The 21,388-nt window shown below is 43.2% G+C and overlaps 1 protein-coding gene and 1 long non-coding RNA gene across 7 annotated transcripts in view; one reads left to right on the top strand and one right to left on the bottom strand.

Annotated features, from left to right (window-relative positions):
* GGACT (gamma-glutamylamine cyclotransferase) overlaps nucleotides 1-14,890 on the bottom strand; it is a 60,565-nt gene extending 45,675 nt beyond the window's left edge. For 4 of the 6 annotated variants that reach the window (XR_012495477.2, XR_012495483.2, XR_012495478.2 and 1 more), the window contains exons 1-2: nucleotides 14,779-14,890; nucleotides 11,162-11,331 (exon numbers count right to left, since the gene is read on the bottom strand). Coding sequence is in view for 1 of the 6 variants with exons in the window: in XM_019754208.3 (XP_019609767.2) it covers nucleotides 7,210-7,225 (16 nt within the window). In the remaining 5 variants the exon portion in view is untranslated. Of the gene's footprint in view, nucleotides 835-7,209; nucleotides 7,246-11,161; nucleotides 11,332-14,778 lie in introns of all 6 variants that reach the window. The other 2 variants (XR_016019156.1, XM_019754208.3) reach the window with 2 other exon arrangements.
* On the top strand, nucleotides 11,565-15,765 carry LOC148755116 (uncharacterized). The gene is made up of 4 exons (XR_016019157.1): nucleotides 11,565-12,251; nucleotides 14,445-14,669; nucleotides 14,788-14,984; nucleotides 15,227-15,765. It is a non-coding gene; the product is annotated as an uncharacterized LOC148755116 (long non-coding RNA).
* The last annotated feature ends 5,623 nt before the right edge of the window (nucleotides 15,766-21,388 follow it).

The following is a 21,388-nucleotide window of genomic DNA, read 5'->3' as shown; positions in this document are numbered from 1 at the left end:
AAAGGATGAAAGCCGCCTGGAGGGTGCGAAGGGAAGGAAAGACCCGAGACTGGAATTCAGCGTCAGCAAAACGGGGCAGAAGGAGAATGAAAATGAGGACGTAGCCACCTCTACTATGATGCGCTCCAACACCTGCATGGGTAGCTTCTGTTACAGAAGAGAGTGCAGAAGGGCAAAGGTGCAGAAAAGCTCTGGCAGTGGGTGTCGGGAGCCTGGGCGAGGCCAGGGGGCAGGTAACAGGCTAAGTTGAGGCAGGAGCCAGGGGGCACCGACCGGGCCGGAGACGATGGAGGCTCTGAGCCGCGGGGCAGGGTCCTGGGCCTCTGGGAGTTTGGCCCTGTGGAGGGAAGTCAGGCCGAGGCCACGGCAGCGAGGCCGGGGCAGTGCAGCCCGAGCCATTGCAGCAATCTGGGCTGCCGCAATGTCGCGGAGGGCAGTGCCCTGGACTCCACCGTCATCGGAGTACCCGGTTTGGGCTAAGTAGGTCCAGCAGACAGACCCTCGGGGGAAGAGATTGCAGGGGAACTGCGAGGTCTGAGGCTCTTGTTCCGGACCCCCGGAAGCAGGGACACTTCGAGGAGAGACCTCAGGGGGAAAAGGCAAAGGAGGCCTAAGAGCCAGAGGGCCTGAGGCCAGATGAGCACGAGCAGAGGAGAAACCCATAACAGAAATCAGGACAGGAGGAGACCCCGCTGGGTGGGGGTCCAATCAGGCGGTCTTCTCAAACGTGGTCTTCAGTGGCTCGGCGGGCACTGGACGGGAAGTCCGGGCAGGCTGGTCCGACCCTGCTCGCTTGACTCAGGAGTGGTGAATCCACGGTGTGTTTCTGGAGACCTTAAGTACAGTGAGGATGACAAGGATTACTGTGCATGGGCCTGTTTATATTGGGCGGAGGGGCTCACGTCTCTAATCTTGACTTAGACGCTGTCACCTAGAAGGTGGGGATGGATGGGGGTCCCTAACAAGTCAGGAGTTCTTTCTAGTAGATGTGAGTGCAGGCTCGTAAGGATCTTTCCTAGGGCGATAAGCTGACCTGGGAGTCACCTACTACTCTGAGGTTGCCTGGGATGGATGATAGCAACGGGGGAGGCCGGCCATAGAGAATTTTAAACGGGGGAAAAACCATCCTTTTGAGGAGTACACCAGGAGCGGAGGGCGCCTAAGGGGAGTAGATCCATCCATCCCAGGGAGGTTTTTTTTTTGTTTTTGTTTTTGTTTGGCATAGCTTAGACAATGTTTCTTTGAGGGTATGGTTCATGTACTTTACTTTCCCTGAACTCTGAGGCCGGTAGACCGTGTGAAGCTTCCAGGAGACATTGAGGGCTGAGGCCAGAGTCCATAGTACATCTGAGATAAGGCTGGTCCGTTGTCCTGTGAATGGTGAGGGGTTATGAAATGATTATGGCTGGAGTCCTTGAAATTCTAGCTCTTGTTGCCTAAGGCCATATGTTATATAAGCAGCTAGGAAGAGTTTGGGTGGAAAATTGCTGTCAGTGCAGCTGCAGTCAGCCTGAGACTCTGAGAACAAGATTACCCCTGGATTGTCTCATAAGACAGCAGAACTGTGGCTGGTGCATCCAGCACTGATATCGGCACTTCGATTTTCCCTAGTGTCTTCCTCTTCTTCCTTTTCAAACTCAACAAAATTACAGGTCAACTTTTCTTTTCCTTCCTGCTGATGGAAGTAGGTGAGCCTCCCTTTTACAGGTGGGTTCTCCATCTGGTAGTAAGGTAACATTAGAGCCAACACGATCTTTGTTTGGGAGCTTGAGGAGAAGTCATACGTGCATCGCACTTTTATAAGAAATGAGAAGGAAATAAGAAGCAATAAATCTGTAGCTGCTGTTTAGACGAACCAAGTAACAAAGAAGCGTGTCCCAACACTGTCAGGCAGAAGCCAATCAGCACAGGGGCGCCAGACCTCATTAAAAGACAGGAGATTCACAAAGTCAGCCTTTTCCCAAGCAGCTCTCAGTAACTTTCTCAGGTGTGCATTCAGGGACACTGAGTACGTCGTTTGCCTGCTTCTCAGTTTTGCGGCAGCAGTTTCCTTTGGTATATACTATGGCCTTTAAATAGTCCCCAAGTTAAGAACCCAGAGACGTTTTACATATCGCTTATCATGCCGCACCTGGAATACCAAAACTGTCGTGGAGTTTGTAAGCAGAAAACACCTCATATGAAAATTAAAAGTTAACTTGTACGCAAAGTTTAAATGTGGTCTTTAAGTTCCCCTTTGCGGGAGTGAAAGGCAACCGTTTCCCTGGCTGGGAATTGAACCTAGGTCACCCGATTGCCAAGTGAAAATTCTACCACTGCACCACTAAGGGAGCACCAAGTATAACACCGTCAAAGAAGGAGAAATCCGGAGGCACGCAGCTGGGCAGAGCCTTCTTTTTCTCTCTCATATTACCTAAGCAAAATTGGTTTTACTGTAGTTTGGGGGCTGGGCAAGACCCAGGCTGCGCTCGCGGAGCGCGGGGGCAGCTGGGGTGGCCGCCAGGGTGCTCCCGGGTCCCCAAGCCAAGCTGGGGATGGCTCCGCCAGTGGCTGCAGTCGGGCCACGGTTTTGTTTAGGTTTGCAGCACGGTAGCGTGGGTCGAGTCGGCAGGGGGAAAGTCCCCGGGCTTCTTCAGTGGTGACCGAGCAGGGAGCAGGGACCCAAGAGCGGCCCTGGGAGCTCTGTGCTCTCAGCTTGCGCCACCCGCACTTGTGTTTCGGGGAGGGGAGCTTAGGCACCTTCTTCCTGGTGCTGCGGACAGGGCTGGAAGTTCCAGGACCAGGGAGAGGGGACGGGGGTGCCGGGTGCTGACCACCGTTGGCTCTTGGCCCCCTCCCCGGAGAGGCTGGTGCATGGTAGTTCGAAAGGGGCTGTCTTTTCTTCTCCCCTGGGGGCCCCCCTACGAGCTGCGTCCTCTTTCTGCCAGGCTCCCTGGGGCGAAGGCCAGAGGGTGTAGCACCACCCGGTGCCCGGGTCCAATCTTGCTGAAATCGCTGTTTCCCAGGACTGGGGTTGGGAGGGGGAACCAAGAGGAGCCTCTCTCTCCTCCAATACATTGCTGTTCCGCTGGAGGCAGCTGAGTTTGCAGGCCCAGAGGGAGCCACCGTGGCTATTGCTTCCAGGACGCACAAGAACAGAGAAAAGCGCACTGCATGCAAACTCCTGCTGCCCCCAGGCCTGGCTGGCACCCTGGCCGCACCAGCTGACGACTTTTATGTTGGCTGCAGGGTGCTAACGCGGTGCCTGGGGCCTGGGTCGCTTCCCGTCCCGTTTGCACTTGCCCAGAATGTGGGGTTGTGATTGTTACTCTACGTTCCAGAGGTGCCTCTCGGCGCTCCTGCTCGCGCTGTGACTCGCACTGTCCCCAAACACAGTGGATCGCGGCTCCGCGAAATGTTTTTCTGGCACTCAGACGTCTGTCCTGAAACATTCAGTGTTTTCTTGTGTCCTCTTGGTGAAGGGGCTTTGTCAGAGGGGCGTTAGGAGTTTCTTTCGGAGTCTTGGTTACGAGAATCCTGCACTGTCCCTTTTTACTAGAGCAGAACTGTACCCCAAAGTGGAAGGATCCTGGCAATTTCCAACCAGGAGTTAATGTATGGAAACTGACCGGGTGACCAGGATTGCCGGTCTCTACAATATAAACACGCCGGATGACGGCCAGGTCTAGGGTTCCCTCTGACAGCCAGCCGACATTAAAAGTGGGCTATTCTAATTCACAGAGGGTTCTTAATTGTCCTGGGGTCATGTGGACTCTATAATCTCCACTATAACCCTTCTTAAAATTCTTTAACATACAGTCTAAGACTGCAGGCTTACTTTGCTTACCTCCCATAGCGTACGATGTCGCAGACGGGGGGGAAGGGGATTTACTCAGGTGCTGCCCTGCTGGCGTCCCTCGCAGGAACTTAGGAGCATTTTTGGCTACAGTGTATTGTGAATAACTTCACAGACCAGGCCACTCCATGGAGTGAATCACTGTTATGACAAATGACGCTCTTTGAGAATCAGGGCGAAGCATATCCAGGTTTCTATAGCCAAAGCAATGGAATCAGAGAATCAGACACACAATCACTCACACACCAGATTGACACCCTCCCATGGGTGTCCCTGACTGGATAGGTTATAAGAACCTACAGGGAGGTGATCAGGCTCCCCTTCTGTCACATGGGACAGGACTGGCTATGGACAGTGGCCTCAAGGCTTACCTGGTCCAAGGGGGGATCCAGCTGGTTGTCCCCGGTCCCTCTCTGTGGGTCCAGCTGGGGAGGCGCAGGCTGTGGCTGCCCAGGGAAGCCCGGTCTGGGGTCCGCCAAAATCGGCGGGGCGCGCCTACACCCTTCTCGGGCCTCCCGTTGCTCCACGGCCCGCCTCTCACCCCACACTGGTGGCACAAGGGGCCATCGCGGTTGGATTTCCCGGTCAGGGAACCAAAATGTTGCGGAAAAGCGGCGAGGACCGAAAAACTCAAGCAGCTCCCAGAGGGCAAGGAGAACTCAGCTTTATTACACTAGTGGGCCCAGTGGGATTGTTCCCAAAGAACTGAGCACTGACTGGGGTCAGGTGCTTTGTTTTATATGTTTAGGCCTCCAGGTTGGGGGGGAAATCTGGCTGGGGTGCCAGGGAGATCCGTCCCTAGCAGCTTTGATCCCTCAACTTTGTTTTGACAGGGAGGCCTCTAACTATGGTGCCTGCGGGAGACAGCGCCGATAAGGAGGGAGGAGGAGGGGGATTGAGCTCTTAAGGGGGCCTGCAGGAAAAACTGTCCCCACAGTATGATTCCACTTCTATAAGGTACGTAGTCAAATTCATAGACACAGAAAGTAGAATGGTGGTTGCCTGGGGCTGAGGGGAGGAGAAATGGGGAGTTGTAATGGGTAAAGAGTTTCTGTTTTGCAAGATGAAGTATTAGGTTGGTGCAAAAGTAATTGCAGTTTAAAAGGTTAAAAAAAAAAAAATTGCAAAAACCGCAATTACTTTTGCACCAATCTAATAGTTCTGGAGATCTGTTGTACAACAATGTGAATATACTTAACACTACTGAACTGTACACTTAAAAATAGTTAAGATGGTAAATTTTATGTTGTGGGTTTTTTGTTTTTATTTTACCACAATAAAAAGTGAGAAAATTATTTCTTTTAAATGATGTAACTTGTAAGCTGTCATTATAATGCAGGGTCATCATACTGAGTAATTATGAACCGAGCTACAGATAGAGCTATGCAGTTTGCTGCACAGAGCCGAATCCATATTAAGCTTCAGGAGTAACTCTAGAGCCTGCTTTCTTGAATAAAAATCTGGGATTTTTTAGGAGTCAGCTGCTAAAGGAAAAAGTAGAATTTGACATCTTTCATATATTTGCTATTAGCATTGGAGAATTATAAAATGTTAAAGCTGGAAGGAACTTGCAAATTACACTTCGAAGTTTAAGAAAGCGAAATTTAGACTTTAATCAAATGAAATGATTCGCCTAAGATCATACAGATAGTAATTATGAGAAGGGCTGGAAAGAGAAACGGTCTCCTGGCTTCCTCTCCAACGCTGGTATACAATGGACTTAGCCCTCTAGAATTCCTCACCTCTGAACTGCACTGTTCAATATGCTGCCAGCAGGGGGCAGCATGTGTATTAGTCTGGTATTCTAAAGCCCCAGATTTAAGGCCCAATATATTATACTATCTCTTCCGCCTATGCCCCCAAAATATATGTGCATATTTATAAGACTTTATTAATATCAATAAGCATAAACTTTAAATAACATCCATAACTTTTTAAACAACAAAAACTTGGGTTCATCCTTTCTAATCCTTCAACATTTTTTTTTTCATTCCAATCCTAATTGATGTAAGGGTCAATTAATATGTTAGTTTTAAACCAAAAATGCCTTAACCACAGAAATCTATCCCATTTCTTTCCATTTTGAACCAAATTTTCCTAGTTGACCAGGTCGGTGAGGCTTCAGACCACAGCAACCTCAAGCCCCTCTGGCAATTTGTCCTCAATACTCCTTTCAGGGTCAGGCTTAGTTTTTCTTTCAAATGTCCCTATGGTACAAAGGAAGGTCTGTCAATAGGTCTAGCCCTCCAGCAACTTTTCAGAAGCAAAACCAGAGAGAGTCTAGTCACAGAGTAAAACCTCTATGGCCACCATTCTTCCAATTAGATGACAGTAATTTCAACTCTGTTTTGAAATGAAACACTACCAACCCGAAGCTGAAACCACAGCAGCTAATGGGTAAGACTTGAATTTAAAGACAGGCCCTCCCAGCATGACTTTGTGCACCTGACACTTTCACAGTTTCATCTAACGTGAGGGTTAAGGGACGAGAACATTAGCAGTGACATTTTGGTAATTCATCCAGGAGTCAACTCCATACTTTTAAGCAATAGTGACCGTGGTCCCTAAATCATCCAAAGAGACACACATGATCTTTATTTCACAAACAGAAATTTCAAATTTTTTTTTTCTTCAACATGCTTTAATAAGGAAAAAGGTATTCAAATACAAGCTTTTACTACTGCCTCAGACACATGGGAGCAGTCCATTTTAAGACTAGTTAAGAGACATCAAAGAAATTATTCTCGGCTTATATCCATTTGCTCTCATGTAACTAACTAGTCACCGATTACTCTAATCCAGCATAAAACTAACGGCAAAAGCAATTATGGCACTACTGGTTACTAATGGTAAAACAGGAGCGAGACTTGCACAAGGTACAGATAATAAATTAATTACTACAAAATGCATCATGCATTCAAATACCATTCTGCAATCCTTTGCCAAATATGATGTGTCAACTGATGAGATTTAAGAAAGACTCCGATCTATATAATATTTTGGTTTTAATTTTTTTCCAATATAGAATATTTACCATATTGAAATGTAGACTATCACCAGAAAACCAGAAATATTTATTTATAACAGGTCTATAAAATAAATTTGATTCAGTAATTTATTCAAGAATTAAAAACAATTTGTTATAGTACCCAAAAAACTGAAATCAAATAATTAAAATTAAAAACAACAAACCCATTAGGATGGCTCAAATGAAAAGAAAAAAGACAAAAAAAAGAACCTGACAATATCAAGTGCTGAGAAGGACATGGAGCAACTGGAACTCTCACACACTGGTGGTCGGCATACAAATGATGGGGAACAGCCACTCAGGGAAACAGTTTGGCAGTTCCTTATAAAGTTAAACAGACACTTACCATATGACCCAGCCATCCCACTCCTGGGGATCTGCCCTAAAAAGATGAATACTTTTGATCAAATAAAAATCTATATACAAATGTTTACAGCAGCTCTATTCATCATCACCAAAAACTGTAAAGAATCCAAATGTCCTTCAACAGTGATTGGATACATGAACTGTGATACGCCCACGAGATGGAATACCATTCAGCAATCAGGATACACACATGGATGAATCTCAAAGACATCTGAGTGAAAGAAGCCAGTCTCAAAGGTTCTATATATAATTTCATTTATGTGACATTCTGGAAAAGGCAAAACTTATAAAGATGGAGACTAGGTCAAAGGTTGTATGGGATTGAGGGAGGTTAGGGTTTGACGACAGGAGACAGAATAAGGGAGAGCCTGTTTTGTTTTGTTTTCTGGGGTTTTGGTGATGGAACTGATCTGTAGCAGGACTATGATGATGGCTACATGAATCAATCAATTTTAAAACTCATAGAATTATACAACAAAAAAGGTTAATTTTACTTTATGTAAATTCAAATAATAATAAGGAATGAAAGAACGAGAGCATGCAACTACTCTAAAACGAGTTAAAAATAAAAGGTAAGAATAAGAGCTCTGAAGCTACATCAATAATTATTATTAAAAGACACTTAAGAGAGCTACAAACCAAATATAACAAATGGGCTTTGTTTTGATGCTGATTTGAATAAACCACAGATGTTTTTTAGACAATTGGGGAAATGTGAATACAGTATTAGATGGTTATTAAGGATATTTTGTTCATTTTTAGGTAGGACTGTAGTTATGTGAAAACTAAACTTTTAAACAAAATCATACTAAAATGTTTAGAGGTGGAATGGTATGATTTATAGTATTTGCTTCAAAATTATCCAGAAGCAAGCAAACAAACAAAAACTCAAACAAAGGGGGGTGTGGTGGAGGGAGACGGGCAAATGGAAGAAGTATGGCAAAGCCAGGATAGTGCATGATGTCTGACACTGCGCTGCTATATGAGGGCTCGCTGCACTCTATTTTTCAGTATGGCTCCAAATGTTTAAAATTAAATGCTGAGAGAGAAAAATACCACTGACTTAGTCTTCATAAATACTCCCAAGAATGCCATCTAACTGTTCTTTATTCATTTATAAGATATACTGATTTCCCCTTATGATTTTCATTAGGCTTTGATAATTTGCATATAACCTTACAGAAAACCAAATCAAGGAAGAAAGAGTAATTCACAGTAGGCAGTTGTGATTCTTATCAAAAATAATGGCTTAAAGAATGCTTTTCAAACCTCATTTAGTGCTCATAAATTAGTAAAACCATCATGAGATGTAGAAATATTAATAATTTTCATTAGCTTATCCGCTGCATACTCTAAAATACAGATGATACTAACAGGAAGGGGTAATTAACACTCAAAAAGTTTAAAAGCACATGTAGTAACCTGAACAAATGGACAAGAGAACAGCATAATATGAGAAGCATCTCTCTAATTTAGTCTCCCTCACTCTTAACTTACTCTGGCGTAACTCAAAATGTCAGAATTCTATAAAAACACTCCCAACTAATTGGAAATGAGTTCTTTTTAAAGGCTGCTTATTATGTAGAAGAAACTATTGGGCAATCAGAATGAGGACGGCCCAGTTCTCACCTAATCAGCATTAATAGATGAGAAAATACTAAACATTTTAGTATGTATTTTGTTTAAAATATTCCAACAGTGTTTAAGGCTAGAGAGCAAAAACAATTACACAGGTAAAAATAACGCAAAAAACTAACAGGTAAAATAGCTGCAGCAGCAAAAAAACCTATCAGGGTGCAAAGACAGGAGTGTGCTGTGGGGAAGATGGGGGTATACATACCGTGTTCCCCGAAAATAAGACCTAACCGGAAAAATAAGCACTAGCATGATTTTTCAGGAGGACATCCCCTGAACATAAGCCCTAATGGGTCTTTTGGAGCAAAACTTAATATAAGACCCGGTCTTATTTTCAGGGAAACACGGTAGGAGTGAATCAAAGAAGGGTTCAGTCGAGCTCTGAAGAGCAGGTGACATTTCACACACGAAGCCAATGTCCCCTGTCACTCAGAAGCCTTGCTTACCAATGCTGAGGAAGGAGGGGGCAAGAGTCCAGAGCACAGTCTAGAGCGGAGTCACCCCTCAGCGTGGACGAGCAATGGAAACAGGCTCCGAGAATGATTACACCTGTGGTAACGCATCTGACTGTCCCCAAACGTCAGGAGAGCAGCCCTGAATCTGCAGCGGCATGTACTAAATGCATTACAAGGTGAGGTGACTGTATAAAGCCCCCTCGCTCCCCAAAGATGCCCATGTCCTAATCCCCAGAACCTGTGAACACTTTAGCTTGCCTGGCACAAGGGACTTTACAGATGTGATTAAGGGCCTTGAGATCCAGAAATTATCCTGGATTATCCAACTGGGCCCAGTCTAACCACATGAGTCCTTAAAAGTGGAGGAGCTTTCCTGGCTCAGGGCAGAGAGGTATGCAGACCTGTGACCATAGCAGAAGGGTTCCAAAGGGATGCCATGTGCCTATCTTTCAAGGTGGAGGCAAGGGGTCAATAAGCCAAGGAATTCGGGCAGAAAGCAGGTTCTCCTCTACGGCCTACAGGCGGGACACAGCCCAGCTGATGCCTTCATTTCAGCTCAGTGAGATCTGGCAGCACTAGGAAATGAATATGAAATCAGACAGGCTTCTCCCAGTCATGAGGCCTTGTTCCCGTGTCCTTTCTCTACTGCCCCCTTCCCCTCTCACTTCACCAACGAGAAGGACTAAAAGATGTGATCTTCCTCATCTCATATCTCCAGACCCTACTTAAGCAGCCCAGGAGAGGTCATGATGCCTAGCCATACATTCTCTGACCACCTACACCTCCCCACCTTAGCCCTTGCTAGTTTGCGATTATTCTCTTCTTTAGAGTTTACATTTACTGAGCAAATACTAAATGCCAAGCACCATGTACAGGATTGTTTATAGGTTTTCTCACTCAATCCCCCAACAACCCTATCAGCTAGACATGATTGTTATGCCCATTTTTTAAATTAAAAAGTTCAAAATCTCCCGGCTAGTAAATGACAGAGGCAGGATTTGAAGCCAGGCAGTCGGACTCGGGAGTTGGTCCCATTAACCATGACAGTATTTATCTCTTAAGTGAGAAATTTAGGTTCCAAGATTTTGTACATTTGTTAACACAATACGTCCAGTCTTTAGCAGAGAGACAATAGTTGCTGAATATGAACAAAAGGGACAAAGATAGTTTCTCCCTACTATTCTTTTTATAAAAGTTTCTATTATGAGAAGTCAAATATATCTAAAAAGAGAATAATGATACAATTATCCCCCAAATACCCATTCCCAGCTTCAGGACTTATCAACATAGGGCCTATCTTAATGCCAGTATTTAATCAATTTTATATTATGTTATCTGGTAAAAATAGTTGCCTTCATTTCAATATTATTTTTTTTCAGAATCACATGTTCTTATCTCTCATCACTTGTTCATTTATCTATGTTAACACAAACTTTAAAAAAAATAATCTTGAAATGGCAGGTCTTTCTAAGCAAAACACAAAGCAAGGAAACTATAAAGGGGAGACTAGTATTTTCCCTATATAAAATTAAAAATTTTTGCAAAGCATAAGTATTGTAAACAGTAAAAAAAAGGGGGGGGAGGGGATAGTTCTAACATACTACATGACAAAACATTAGCATTCTCAGTGTATCAAGAATTCTTACAAATCAGTAAGAAGATAACCACATTCCAAAGGCATGTTGTCTGGAAAAATAGGTATAAGGATGAACAGTTTCACCTACTATAAGTGACCAAAAGACAAGCGCTTCCACCTGGCAATATTTGTCAACATACTTTCTCTGGTGCTCTAGAGTTTAGGAGTAGCAAACATTATAGAACAAAGGAAAAAACAATTCTCACCTGTAAGTTTGTTTCTTCAAAACTGTGTGGGTCTGGAATCCAGCACCGTAGTAAATCTAAGAGTCTGAAAGGCTTTTGACTTCAGAATCCTTCCTAACAGGACACCTGGACGAGTGCTCTCATCACACAGCAGGAGAAAAGCCAACGGACCAGGTATCCAGTTCTCGGTCCTGCTGGGCAGGTGAGATGACGAGATAAGTGAAGAAAGACAAATGTTTAAGTGACAAGGGGATTAAAAACAAAACCAAATCACCCAACCCTGTTGGAAGGCATCTCAGGCCCTGGGTGGGGGCCCAAGGTGGGAAGGAAAAATGGGAAAATGAGGTGTGGCAGCCCCCCCACAGGATACCTTCAAGAGAAGAAAGTTCCCATTGACCTGGGGGGGGGGGGGCGGCGGCTCAAAGTTCTCAGCCTCCTTGAGAAATAGCAGCTACATCCTCTCCTTCAAGTAAGGAAAATAAGATAAGAAAAGAAAAAAGTGTATTCTCAGCCATCAGACAAAGACGACTTGAGAAAAAATGAGCTTCCTGGATTAAGGTTTCCCAGTCTCTTAAAGTCATAAACTTATACTGAAAAAAATTCAAACCACATCTGACATATACTGGTCAAAAATGGTGAACCTGAACCTAATTAAGCCTTTAGATCTAACTTCCAGCTTACAGAAAATATAGGACAGGGCATAGAGGAGCAAGCTAAACCATACTATATAAGGAGTTAAATAAATCCAGAACGTGAGGCAACCAGTCGACACCAATAAATCATTGGCATTAAAGAAACCCACGGGGACTGCTTTAGACAACAGTCTCCGCAAACTATGGCCCTCACGTGCAGGCCACCAGCGGAGTTTAAGACAAAAAACTTTGAAAACGAAATTTTATTGGAACACAGCCATGCTAATTCATTTACATATCGTCTATGGCTACCTTTGCAGGCCAAGGCAGCTGAGTAGTTGCAAGAGAGACCACATGGCCTGCAAAGCCTGAGAGTTAATGTTGGGCCCTTTCCAGAAAAAGTTTGCCAGACCCCTATCCTAGATGAAAAGACGTTTGCTCCATGCTTGGATTCCAATTCACACAAACCAACAGAAAGAGTAAGTGAATTTCTGAAGCAATCAGGGAAATTTGACTGTGGATTGGGTTTTAGAAAACATTAAGCAGTTATTGTCAATTTGATTAAGAGGTGACAATGGTATTTTGGTTACAAAAGAAAATGCCTCTTTTTTCAGAGATGCCTACTGCACATTATTTAGGGATGAAATATTATGTTGCTGGAATTTAAATTGCTTCAACAACAAAATGCAGCAGCACATATGGCCAATAAGAGAAACTTTTAACAGAAACTTTTAACAAACTGTTAAATCTACTTAGTGGACCTATGAAAGTTCATTGTACTATTAGGTTGGTGCAAATGTTAATTGCGGTTTAAAAGGTTAAAAACAATTGCAAACCGCAATTACTTTTGCACCAACCTAATATTATTTGTTTTTGTGTTTGCTTTAATTTAAAACAAACAGAACATTGATCAAAAAGTTGAGTTTATTGCCAGACAGCCTCTCTCTCCAGGCACACCTCCCACCCCATCCCTCTTTATACTGGGTCCAGCCTCAGCGTATCACGTGCTTTCCTATCTCTAAACGTGGTTACATTTTAAACTTATCTTTGCTCACGGTGCCTGCCACCAAGAATGCCCCATTCCACTCCTCCGCCTATAAAAACTACTATCTGCTCAAGGTCCAGTGCAAATGTGACCTTCCCCGAGTCCTCCTGTGAGATTTCATCTCTGCTCCAACTGCCCCTTTGACATTCATTCCATCCTTCTGAACATTTTAGCTATTTACCACGTCTGGTACCTCATAACGCCATACAAATCCCAAGACTTTTAGTAACCGGGTCTTTTCTGTAAACTCATTGGAGGGGTGTAACACTTACAGAGTAATTGCTGCCTACACAGGGCTCAGGTCCAATCTAAACAAGGCTTTCTTGCCCTGAGCAGTTTCACTGACAAGAGAGGCACTTTCAATTAATGAATGAGTTCCTATTAACTGATGCTCTCTTACTAAAATCTCTAATAGCTAAGATTTACTCATGACAGAAGAATGTTCTAGAGAAGACTGCTAAGATCGCTTAATTTTGTCCTCTTATGGACACCTTTCCTTGGGACCTGTCCCTCTGCAAACACTGCTGCCTGCCTTTCCATGCCAGCCTGTAGGGGTGCCCCACAGCCTTATAAAAGCCCTGTTAATTGTGGGTACAAAGCCTTTCAATGACTGCACTTGGAACAGCTGACATGGGTTGGAACTTGCAAGAGCTCTTACTACTAGATAAAATAGAGGAAAATGAGCAGGTAATCTTAAAACGGAAACAGTATCAGTTTCTATCCCTGTTTTAGTCTATTCCCTGCTGCCCATGATCTAAGGCCAGCATGAATAACCACCCTCTGGACCAGTGTTAGTAGTCAGAACCCTCATTAGCAAGGTCAACTGGTCCAAAATATTTCCAAACCAAAATCCACCAATTAGAAAATTTAACTTTGCAAACTCAGCTTTTGAAATACAAATGCTTTCTACCAGGTAATCTGCTTAGGAGCTCCCAGTTTCTCCTGGGAGTCAGTTCAGGAAAACAAAGCATTTGGGAAAAGGAGGGCAAACTGCAGGAGCTCTTCATATTAGCATTTCAATCAATTGAATGAGACTGAGGGAGACAGTCTTCAGTTAGAGGGAAAAGTACAGAAGGACGTGTGTGTTTAAGACCCACACTTTACATAGGTCAATCCAACTAACTGGAGATACCCTTTAGTTTTTAATACACGATTTCTCCCGGGGTTATTTAGTACAATGAATAACCTGCTTTTAAAAAAATGGCTACAAGTCCCATGAATTTTCTTATCAGTTCAATATTAACAAAGTAAGCTTGGCAGCAAGGAGGTGTGTATAAAAAGAAAAAAGAAAAAAACGCACTGATTTAGGGTTTCCACTGCAATTGTGGTGTTAATCTTTGGCCAACAAAGCGAAACAGCAACCACCATATTTTGTAATCAAGGCAGTAAGAGCAATTGTTCCAAAATTTCAGATATGTCACTAACGGCTCCAAAGAAAACTAAGCTCATAAACTGGCAAATGCCAGAAGTTTTGAGTTTTCTGTTTGTTGTTTGTTTCTGTAGCTTTTGGTCTTCTCACAACCAGGAAGCTCTAAAATTAAAAACAATTCTGCAAAGTGTTAAGCCTCAGTCACTGAGCAATCCTTTTAGAACTACCTTCTGAAGGGTCTTCACTTTTTCCCTTAAGGAAGAAGCAGTGTCTACACCCGAAAGCGGCTCCTAACTTTGCTCTCGCCCATTCGGGCAGTGGCGGCCGCTTCAGGCTGCGTGGAGCCCATCGGTGAACGCGCCTAACGGCCCAGTGTCCCGTCCGCTCCCAGATTGTCCCGCAGGCCGCCGGCGTCCCCTTCCCGGCCCAGGCTCCCTCCTCCTGCGGGCCCCGGACTCAGCCTCCGCGCAACGCGCCGCGCAGGTAGAGACAGCCCGATTCCCCGGGGGCCCCAGGGTATGGAGCGGAAAAGATGCGTACAGGGGTGGGGACGGCTCCCGGTCCTTGGTGTGGCCCGCACCCACCCCCTCACCTTTCACAGAGCGCGGCGCCGAAAGAGAGATCGGGCGGGGGCGGCCGAACGGAAATTAAGGGCACAGACTGGCGCAGCCGCCCCGATGAGGCCGCCCCCAGCGGCGCCCCCTGGAGGCGGGACGCGGTAGCAGCCCACCCCGGCCATGCAGGTGTCTGGCCCGCTCCTGAGCCATGCGCACACCTGGGGCACCCCGCTGCAAACAGGTACGCTTTAACACTTCCCACCTGCGTGCTCATGGCCCGCATCGACTCTGTGTTGGACCCAGACACATCTGGGGACACACCACATCAGACACACACACACACACACACACTTTGAAATGATCCCACACCTGGGGGCTGGGCATGCATCCTGTAGAACCCACAACATATCACTGAGGCCTCCATAGTCAGTGCAGATACCATACTGGATACAGCTAATCATATAATTTTTTTTTTTTTTTTAGTTGCATGGGGCAGAGCCCACCATCTCTTGCGGGACTGGAGGAATTGAACTGGCAACCTTGTGGTTGAGAGCCCACTGGCCCATGTGGGAATTGAACCGGCAGCCTTCGGAGTTAGGAGCACGGAGCTCTAACCGCCTGAGCCACCGGGCTGACCCCAAATCATGTAATCTTGATACTGCCACATATTACCAATTCTCCCTTTTTAAATGAAACTGTGGTTGTAGGAGCCAATGGAAGAAATGATTTACTGTCTTCTGGCGCCTAAGACTAAAATTGAGCCCAGAAATCAGAGGAGTGAAGACCAAAAGCTTAAGGAGATTTTTTTCCCTAAAGACTTTGTTGATTCTTGGCTTAAGCAATGTTACTTTGGGGACTCAGGGGATGTGAATGACACAGATGGACTGAGGGCTACTTCTGTCCCTTCAAATGTGTAAGTAGTTATTAGACTAGCAATAATTCCCCTTAATCATTTTCTGCCACTTTCACTTTCTCATGTATGTGGACGAGTTGAAATCTTATTACAATCTGGTTTTTATTCAGACGTTTCCAATAATCCTGATGTGGCTATGTTTTGAACAGATATACAATTCCAAAAGAAATCTAAAAGCTCAGAGTCATAAGCCATAATTTTCATAGAATTCTTTCTTGGGAAGTTCATGATTAAATTGAAATACACAAAAAATCCTGTCTAGTGTATATATATTTTTTATATATTAGGTTTTACATTAGTTATTTATTTTATTTTATTTTATTTTATTTTATTTTATTGGGGAAGGGGAACAGGACTTTATTAGGGAACAGTGTGTACTTCCAGGCCTTTTTTCCAAGTCAAGTTGTTGTCCTTTCAGTCTTAGTTGTGGAGGGCGCAGCTCAGCTCCAGGTCCAGTTGCCAGTTGCTGGTTGCAGGGGGCACAGCCCACCATCCCTTGCGGGACTCCAACCGGCAACCTTGTGGTTGAGAGGACGCGCTCCAACCAACTGAGCCATCCGGGAGGCAGCTCAGCTCAAGGTGCTGTGTTCCATCTTAGTTGCAGGGGGCGGAGCCCACCATCCCTTCCAGGACTGAGGAGTTGAACCAGCAACCTTGAGGTTGCAAGCCGCCCATTGGCTCCCGTGGGAATCGAACTGGCAGCCTTCGGAGTTAGTAGCACGGAGCTCCAACCGCCTGAGCCACCCGGCCGGCCCTAGTGTATATTTTTAAAGAGTAGCAGTAATCATCTTTTTTGTCTAAGGGAAAAATGGTTGTGTTTTTATTTATTTATTTTCTTTTTTGAGGGAGGGAGATCATGTCAACAAAGGAAAGTGAGGCATATACATGAATAAATAATTCCTCTGGTAAAGGAAAATTAAAGATGGTGACAAGGTGGCTAGATGATGAGTGGTAAGGGCATTTACTGCCAGGTAAGGCTGGGAGAGACTGATCCAACATAGATTAGGCTCTGCGGGATGTCTTCCATTTAACTGTCAAAAAATAACTCATAGACAAAGAATTTAAAGCAGTAGTTTTCAAAATGTGGTCTCAGACCAGTAGCAGCAGCAGCACATGGGAATTTTAAAACACAAACTCTCAGGTCCCACCCAGACCTATGAAACAGCAATTCCAGGGGAGGGCCCAGCGCTGTACATTTTAACAAGTGCTTCTGATGCCTTGTCAAGTTTGAGACCCATGGATTATTGAAGATTTGCTCCAGTTATTCTCATAGTGTACTGTGTATGAGAATCAACTGAAGATCTTGTCGAAAAATGCAGATTGTAGTTTGGGTACTCCAGAGTAGGATCGAGATTCCACAGGATTTACTTGTGTATTGCACACATGAGGGCACCGTCACTGTGAACAGAGCTGCCCAGCAAAGGCAGGGGGTGGGGAGGGTCTACTGTCAGAAAGGCAAAAGGCATATAGTTTCCTAAGGAAACTGATCATTAGTCAGTTTAGAAGAGTCCTTGTCTTGTCAATGTAGGATTGGTGGGTTACACAGGAACCTTTCGCAACTCAACTGCTCTGGTGGGTTTAGGAACTGAGATGATTCAAGGAGGCTGTCAGATTGCATCCAAGTGTTACAGGTGAGTCACTCCCTGATAAAGGTTCTGCCTGCCATCAGCTTTTTTCTTCGTTGTGGTCTGTTGCTCTGCCATCTGTAATCTCTGACATCCTCCAGACTCAGGATCCTACAGCAAGCAAATCTCTATGCCAGGGTTCAAAGCTCAGCAAGCATTTGCTTTACCAACTCAAAGAATTTAAGCTAGCAAAATGTCTTTACCTGGAAATACCCAGTTCGGCCGTTTTTGTTATCTAAATCCAAGCAGGTAATTGCCAAGCTCTGTTTTCCAGACTTTGGTGTATTAATAAGGTAGATCCCTAATTTATAGTTGACTAAATGCACTGCTACTTAGTATTATGCAAAAGATGCCGGTCTTATGTCCTTCCCTACGCCTTCAGCACTGCAAATATCACACAACAGATGGGAACATATCTTCTGCATCTCTTGAAATTATAGTTACAAGTGAACAGAACAAGGAGACTATATAAGGAGCTTGAGGTCTAACTAAATAACATGATAAAATCTGCTGAAATATTTTCAAATTATTCTAGTAAATCATTTTTAAAAATCATCTTTGGCCATAAATAATCTGCAGCCTAAATCCAACCTACCACTTTTTTTGGTAAGGCTCATGAGCTAAGAATGAGATTTACATTTTTAAATGCTTGAAAAATAATCAAATGAAAATACGACACATGCAAATTATATGATATTCAAATTTCAGTGTCCGTAAATAAAGTTTTACTGAAAACACAGTTGCAATCATTCATTTATGTATTGTCTATAGTTGCCACCGAGACCGTGAGGCCCATAAAGCCTAAAATATTTACCATCTGCCCTTTGACAGAAAGGGTTTGTCTACCCTGCCCTATACTCTTTTGCTCCAACCTCTATTACAATCCCTACCTCCCCATTCCATAATAGTTAATTTATATGACCATCAACTTACTGGACTGAATTTCATGAGGGCAGACCTGTATTCTTCATGTGAGTTCCCAGCACTTCCCACTATAGTACATGGAATAGGTATTCAATAATATTTACTTAATTGAAGTTTACTTTTTGATCATTTAGTCTATGTAAATCAATACTAACTTAACAAAAAGGCTTCACAGTTAAACATAGGATTCATTAACTAGGCTAATTTAGAAAATGTTATGCAAAAAGTAATATATATATATATATATATATATATATATATATATATATATTGCAAATAATTGGATTCCCTGCTTTCATTTCTAAACCTAGCTCTAAAAAATTGTTGTTTAATTTGAAAGCAGCAGGGTTACTTTTTCTCTTTTCATTCTGTCAAGTTATTTTACTTAATACAACAGGTCTCACTGCTAAACAATTTCCATGGCAAAGAAATTAATGAGCAGATAAAACCAACCTCATGAAGCTAAATTCATTCACATTAAACTCAATCTGGTATTTCTGGAATTAATGTTTTAAAGATAATGTGCACTGCTGTCAGATTATTTTAAAATAAGGCATTGACCTTTACTCCACAAAAGATGCAATATCTTTTCTAAAAAGTCTATGGAATTTTCCAAGCAATTGAAGTTGAGATGGTCTATGCTATTCTTGCACCTATTCTATAATTTTAGGAATAATAAAGACTGGACTGAAGCACTATGTGAGATTATTTTATTAGTTTTGGGGAATAAATCCTTATTCATTAATAGGAGCACAATTGTAAGAACTCCCAGAAAAAGTAATCTGACAACCAAATATGCCATGCACCACAAAGAAAGCTAATTATATTGTAAAGAGGCCACAAACCCATCTCTAGCCCTGTAACATTGCTGCTAGTCTTCTTAAAACTAGGATCAAGTTATTTGGTCCTGCTCTCCAAACAGTAACTTTGTAAAGAAAATAATGCTTACCTGGTGCCTAGAAATGTAGACATTAAAAATGAAACGTAGCTTGGTTCCCATGAGCTGTCAATGTAGGAAATGAATACATATTAAGGGTTCTTATGTGCCTGGCACAGTACCCTTTTCTCATTGTATCCTTTACAGAGTAGTATGAAGCAGGTATTAGCACTCAGATGAAATATGAAATATTCATATTGAGCTCCAAGGCGCTCAATAACCCACTCAAAGGAACACTGCCGTTAAACGAGAGTGTCAAGATTTGAATCCATATCCAGCTGAACTTAAAACTTGTGCTCTTTAACATGAGGGCTGAAGCAGGGAAGCTGGGTAGGATACTGTGAAATGTAGGTGATCTGGACTCATAGTTTTATATTTGAACCTCTTTGTGAAAAGTGCTATCTCCAATGAATAACCCTCTACGTGTTCTATCCATTAAGAGCTTTTATATACATGATCACATTTGATCCTCACTCCTGCATTGTAAAGGCCAGGTAGAGAATTTCCTCTACTTTACAGATGCGATGACGAGGTTAGATGACTTGCCCAAGGTCATATGATTAGCATGTGGCCTGTCTTGGCCCAATGCCACTAATGGCCCAATGGTAACTAATCAGAGACTTCTAGCACAAGACTGTCATTGGACAAAGTCAGATTTATTGGCTTGTTGCAATGGGGAAGACAGCATATCAGAGAAACCCTGAGATGCCTCACCAAAGATGAAGTTCAGAGATTTGGGGAAGCGAAGGAGGTTAGGTGGAATTTAAAGGAAATAAGTGTTTCAAAGGCTTGAGGCAACAGAGGGCTGTGTGCAAAGGTCCCACATCAGGTCTGGACAGCAGAATGTACTCAAAGTTCTGTGTCCTTGGAGACTAAAAGTCCTGATGTGGACAGGTGTATCCAGAAACCCTTTAACTGAAGCTCTCTACTGGGGCTTGCAACCAAGGCGGTGTGTCTGTGACTTGGCCCCACCAGGTGGAGCAGGATGTTTCATCCTTTCCGATGATTTCAAACAGCAATGTTTCTGATAGTCAATGCTTTCCAGAACAGGTTTCTCAGTGAGTAAGAGAAAGCAGTCACCACCCCACCACCCCCAGAAGGGCATTATTTGACACATTACAACTTCAGTTGTCATGGGAGAAATGTGGTTTCCTGTTCACTTTGCAGCTGTCCTAATCTGTGCTAGCTCAGCCTGATGAATGGCAGAGCACAGTAGTCTTTTCTCATTTTATCCTTTCAACAATAATATGAAGCAGTCTGAGCTACTTTTTTCTTTACCAGACCGTATCAGGACTAGAAACCTTCAAAATATTTTATTTCCACAAGTGTGCTGGAATTTCAAACATTCTTACATTTCACAACAGATTTTTTAATGAGGATTTATATAAGCATCCCAACGCAGCTCATTTTTGTAAATTTTTACAGTGTACTTCTGTACAGTATGAAATTTTACAGTATACAGTGTACAGTATAAGATGTAGTTTAAAAAAATGTTAAACATCTAAAGATGTTTAAAGACCACTGGTTTAGTCCAACCCTCTCATTTCAGAGGTGAAATTAACAACAAAGCAAGCAGCACCACCACCACCATTATTTTCATTAGAAGCAACTGAGGCATACAGTAATTGAGTCATTCCAGGTTGAATGGGAACTAATGGCAGGATTATAAATGTTTGTGTTTAATTGAATTATTGAGGATTAAAAAATGCTTTAGGCCTGTGAAGTTAGCTTTAGGATAGATCTCACACTCCCGATCTCTGTTCTTTCTACCTTATCACCTTGTTTGCTGATGTCTGCCCATTCCTGGACCAGTAATGTAAATGCTATCATCCATATACTTTATCAGAAAGTTCTAGAAATGAGCTGTTTTGATAGTCCTCAACATAAATCTCAAGTCTATTTATCATAATTAATGCTATCAAAATATAACTGCTGAGGCAAAATTGTTTTTAAGTAATAGATAAATGTGCAATTTAAATCTACAGGGGAAACATTTTCTCAAACACTTATTACAAGCAGAAAGCAGAAAGCTTTATTGGTCCTTGAAAAATGCCACATATTTAAAACTAAAATGATCAGAAATGCAGGATGTTCAAGCCAGTTTTGATAAACAGTGTAGCAGTTTTAATGTACTTGTTGAACTAATCAGACTTAGAACATAAGTGATGAAATTTCTAATCTCAGGTTGTTTCTGGCTCATTTAATTACAGAATAAAAATTTCAAAAAAAGGGTTAGCCTACCTTCA

This window comes from Rhinolophus sinicus, chromosome 16, assembly GCF_057876585.1.
Source record: "Rhinolophus sinicus isolate RSI-liver-muscle chromosome 16, RSI-T2T, whole genome shotgun sequence".
Classification (NCBI taxonomy): domain Eukaryota; kingdom Metazoa; phylum Chordata; class Mammalia; order Chiroptera; family Rhinolophidae; genus Rhinolophus; species Rhinolophus sinicus.
This window is presented reverse-complemented; position numbering and strand designations above follow the sequence as displayed.